The 5,000-nt window shown below is 50.1% G+C and overlaps 1 protein-coding gene across 1 annotated transcript; it reads left to right on the forward strand.

Moving 5' to 3' along the window:
- Window positions 1-166: 166 nt before the first annotated feature.
- Window positions 167-2,917, forward strand: pim1 (Pim-1 proto-oncogene, serine/threonine kinase). Its single transcript, XM_056596464.1, has 6 exons — window positions 167-540; window positions 771-877; window positions 992-1,042; window positions 1,241-1,607; window positions 2,211-2,387; window positions 2,526-2,917. The coding sequence occupies exons 1-6, from the start codon at window positions 468-470 to the stop codon at window positions 2,795-2,797; spliced, it is 1,047 nt and encodes a 348-aa protein (XP_056452439.1). The 5' UTR covers window positions 167-467; the 3' UTR covers window positions 2,798-2,917.
- The last annotated feature ends 2,083 nt before the right edge of the window (window positions 2,918-5,000 follow it).

The following is a 5,000-nucleotide window of genomic DNA, read 5'->3' on the forward strand; positions in this document are numbered from 1 at the left end:
TTGTCTAGCCGGTTGTGCGTGATTGACGTGCGCTCGGGAAAGCGGATGGGGGGCTGCTATTGGCTGCAGATGAGCGCGGAGGCGGGCAGGAGGGCGTATGACGAAGGCCACGAGGTAACACCCATTTACTATGGCTTTATAGACGTTCTGGCGTCTGTGCCCTTATTCAAAGAGCCGGTGTCCTGACGATCAGACCGCGTTATCCTACTTGTTTATATTTGAATTTTACCGAACTCACTGTTTACAAAACACCGCTCAATCGCGTCTCGTCGTTCTTGTTTTTCGAACAGGAAAAATAATACTTTGGACGAGGTGCGTTTTTCCCGTGTTTTTTTTCCCGGCTAAGCGATCTGGATCTATCGGGTTTTTCCCTCTGCAACGTGGATCACGCGGCTGCGACCAGCGGATCATAACAATACTAAGATCAGACCAGAGAAACACGGTCCTCTCTCCTTGGATTTACAGACATGCTGCTTTCAAAGTTTAATTCCTTCACCCACATCTCCTCGGTGGATATGCCGGCGAAAAACCAGCTCCAAGGTAAGAGCCGCGGTCTTCTGCTCTGTGTCTGTGGTGTCACGCAGGGCTGCAGCAATGGCTCTCCCTGGGCCGCCTCAGTCACGCGTTACACATGCCCCACACCCCACCATGGCCGTTATGGGCTTCACATAGAGCCATCGGGTCGGATCTCCGTCGATTTCATCAACCTTTATCACCGTCCAGACGTGATATGGTTTCTAACGTCCCTCGTTGTGTTTTGATCCTGACAGTGAAGGACAGGGAGACGTTTGAGAAGATCTACCAGGTTGGCGGAGTGCTGGGCAGCGGGGGCTTCGGCACCGTGTATTCCGGGATACGAGTGGCCGACGGATCACCGGTTAGTACCACCATCATTGATGCTTATTACGGTTTTCTGGTATTTATTCGCGATTGTTTTGTCTGTGCGGTGGAATACGTTTATTTGACGTGGACATGTTCTTTATTTCCATAGGTTGCTGTCAAACACGTCGCCAAGGACAGGGTATCCGAGTGGGGCGAATTGGTAAGCCTATGTTTATAATTTCCCCAATTGTTATTTAACCGTTGTAAACCGATATGAGTGCAGTATCCATGAAAATTCATTTTTTTTTATTATTATTATTATTATTATTAATATCATTATTATGATTATCATCGAGGTTTTATAACGTACAGTCCCTGTTTCGTGTATTAACGTGTGTTTATTATTTGCTCTTATTAGCCTAACGGCTCTCGCGTCCCCATGGAGATCGTGCTCTTGAAGAAGGTCGGCGCGGGATCCCGCGGCGTCATCAAGATGCTCGACTGGTACGAGCGACACGACAGCTTCATCATCGTCATGGAGCGGCCGGAGAACGTCAAGGACCTGTTCGACTTTATCACCGAAAAGGGTGCCCTGCCCGAGGAGCTGGCCAAGAACTTTTTCCGCCAGGTGCTCGACGCCGTGCGCCACTGCCACAACTGTGGCGTAGTGCACCGGGACATTAAAGACGAGAACATCCTCATCGACCTCCGCACCGGGGAAATGAAGCTCATCGACTTCGGATCCGGGGCCCTGCTCAAGGACACCGTCTACACAGACTTCGACGGTAAGCCGGCTAACACTCTGTCACCATTTGTTTCGGTGTATTTTGATTCCGAAGGGGTTGACCCTGGCTGCTGAATTCTATATTTGTTTATTTATTTTTTGCCGTTTTTTTGGCGCATACAACGTCACAGCAAATGCAAAGGTTGAGCAGACATTCCTCTCTGGCATTATGCAGACGTCTTGGTTCAAACGTGTGGTTGTCATTGCCACCTATCGGTGGGAAGTGGTATTTTTACAACTCAAAGTTTGTAAACAAAGTCACGTGTCAGCCAGCCCGCCCACAGGGCCTTCTAACCACACACACATATGCAAACAGCTGTGGAGACTCAGCGGCACCTGAGTCTAATAATACTTTGAGAATTAAGATTAAGACAAAGATTAGATTAGCGGTATAATCTAACAATAGTTACAAAACCAATTTCACAACACATTATTCAACAATTAACAATAAACAAAAAAATAAAAGGGTTAAAATCGGCATTTTTTAATTCGTATTTTTTTTAAACCTTTAACCTTTTATAGTGATTAATGTTATGTTTTGTTCCAAACAAATGCTATATAAATTGGTTTCTAATCGTGGTTTTATCTTATTTTGTGTTCTCAGGCACGAGAGTGTACAGCCCGCCCGAGTGGATCAAGTACCACCGCTACCACGGTCGCTCGGCAACGATGTGGTCTCTAGGCGTGCTGCTCTACGACATGGTGTGCGGCGACATCCCCTTCGAGCACGACGAGGAGATCCTCCGCGGCCAGGTGCTGTTCCGGCGCAGAGTGTCCACAGGTGAGACCCCCCCACCTACCCCAAAACCGAGACCCCCACGGCCTCACCAATCTCATAGCGTACACATCAAGAGCATCCGCCATTGGACGGTTTCCCCCCCGACTGACCCCGCCCCCTCTCTTTGTTTCCTCCAATCAGAATGCGAGCAGCTCATCCGCTGGTGCCTGTCTTTACGGCCCGCCGACCGGCCCTCCTTCGAGGACATCATCAACCACAGCTGGATGCAGGGCTCCGCCTCCTACTCCACCTCCGCCATCATCACACACCTGCAGCACCAGCAGCAGCAGCCCGCCGCCGGCGCGCAGGCCGAGAAGACGGTGGCCGCCGCGCCGACCACGGCCGCCACCGAGCTGCGGCTGCACAGCATCGCCCACGAGGCGGGACCCCCCGCCGTGGCGGTGGCGCAGTGACTCGCCCCCCGACGTCCGCCCACCGCCGGGCGGACAGGAATCGATTGAAACGGACTGGGCCTCTGAGTGACATCAGAGCGGCCGCACAGTCGCCGGGCGCTTCGCCGTCCCCCCCCCCCCCCCCACCACCCCCTCCACCTCCCCTCCCCTCCCCCGTCCCCACCCGGGACGGACGGACGGACGGAACAGACTCAGCGCGGTAGAAGTCTACCAGCGCAGGGAAAGGCGAGAGAGAGATCGCAAAAGACTGTGACCCCCCCCCCCCCCCCCCCCCGCAAGCTGCCCGCCGAAGAAGACGCAGCAAACAACCCTCCCCTTCGAATGGGACCCTAGGCCGCACGTTGATTGTGTGTGGCGTCTGGGTTCGTTTAGGCCAGGCCTGGGGGGGTTGCCGGCATGTGTGTGTGTCTGCACACAGAGAGGGAAGGCTGAGAAGGGGGGCGAGAGCTCCGTCCCTCTCACGCTGTCAGGGGGAGCCGGAGAGACCCAGAGAGACTATTTCAATAAGTGCCTTTGCTGTGTGTCTGTCGTGGGGGAGGAGGGAGTGTTGGTCCTGAAAATACTTGAATACTCAGAGAGCACGGAAGCCCTGTTTTTTTACGAGCTGTTTGTTTCCTAGCCGGCTCTCTTTAAGAGCTTCTCTTAGCTGTTTTTTTTTTTTTTTGTATTCTCCTCATGGGCCTAGATCAGTGAAGCCTATGCCTTTTATCGCCATAACGACCACTACTACCACCACCGCCACCACTACTTACTACTACTACTACTACTGCGTACTAGAAACACCCAGCTCAAATGTCACCCGCGACTGGACAACCTCATATTAGCAAACAGCTAAGACAGCCCGGGTCTGTGAGCAAACAAAACCTGATACACTGGACTTACCTACCTGCCTTCTTTCTACTACAACGCACGCACACACACACACACACCTTTACGCTACAACACAGCCCGGGCCCCGCCCACCTCCTACTGTAAACAAAGGGCTCAGAGAGCCAGGGCGTGGGAGAAGGGCGGGGCCTCTTCTGCTGCCGCCACCTAGGGACCCCGCCTTTAAGAGGGAGGGCCCCTCCCTTAGGGCACATTGGCAATGCATCACACACACACATACACACACACACCACCGCCCGAACCACCAACACCACAGCCACAACACCTTCCGCTCTGCTCCTTCTTCACACACATACACATAGACACACACACACACACACACACGAGCAATCGAAAGAAAACAAAAGGAGATTAATGTTATGGTATTTCTGTTCAAAAAAGAAAAACAAACACAGTGCCTCAAACGCATCCTAATTTGCTTTTGTGAATAACGAGAATAATAATAAGAGTATTTATTATTGTTGCGGTAAATTTATTTTTTACACCCACGCAATGATGTTTTTATTTTTTATTGTGGAATTGTATTTATTATATTTTATTTATGAGAAAGATTTGGGGCTATATCCGTGTAATTCATTCCACAGTTATTGAAGGGCGCACATATTCTACAAACGGAAAACAAAAAACCACACACAACACAACAGAACATTAAATTGCTGACCATATTTATGACTTTTAATTTGAAAGAACAGATGTGTGCGTGCGAGTGTGTGTGTGTGTCTTTGTCTATGTCCTGTGTGTATCTATACATGTTTCGTGTAACAATGTCCCGAAAGCACTTCCATTTTAATGTATGTGAACTTTGCCTACTGATGGGAACTGGTTCAGTTGCCCCCTGGTCTACCGTGTGGGGGACCGCCTGGAGTGTGTGTTTGTGTGTCTATGTGTGTGCAGTTGAGTGTGTGTTCATGTTTGTGTCACGTCGAGTTGCATGATTGTGACATGAATCGTTTGTACGTCTGTTCGTTTCAATGTCAAAATAGAACTGCAAATGATGTTAGAAGCTATTTTTATACGATTTCAATAAATATTGTTTTTTAAATCTTAAACCGTTGGCTCCTTGTTTGATTTGGAATACAGACCCCCATCGTGGAATGAGTTTGTGGTGTACTACTTGGGAGGGTGGGAAAAATATGACAGATAAATTATGGTTTGATCCAGTCGGACTCAAGCTGCTGGGGAAGGGTTAAACCGTCGTCAGATTTAGCCAAACAAGCGTGAAACAATTCTGGGTGACATTCGACCTAGAAAATGGAGTCACGATGGTCAAAGGGCACCTTGACTCACACACGCACACACGTGACTCGCGTGTGGG

Source organism: Gadus chalcogrammus, chromosome 1 (assembly GCF_026213295.1).
Source record: "Gadus chalcogrammus isolate NIFS_2021 chromosome 1, NIFS_Gcha_1.0, whole genome shotgun sequence".
Classification (NCBI taxonomy): Eukaryota; Metazoa; Chordata; class Actinopteri; order Gadiformes; family Gadidae; genus Gadus; species Gadus chalcogrammus.

Excerpts from the sequence above, each read along its gene's own strand:
- pim1 (XM_056596464.1), top strand. The coding sequence starts at position 468 with ATGCTGCTTTCAAAGTTTAATTCCTTCACCCACATCTCCTCGGTGGAT. Across the intron at positions 541-770 it reads GGCGAAAAACCAGCTCCAAG|TGAAGGACAGGGAGACGTTT; the intron begins GTAAGAGCCGCG and ends TGATCCTGACAG. Across the intron at positions 878-991 it reads GAGTGGCCGACGGATCACCG|GTTGCTGTCAAACACGTCGC; the intron begins GTTAGTACCACC and ends TTATTTCCATAG.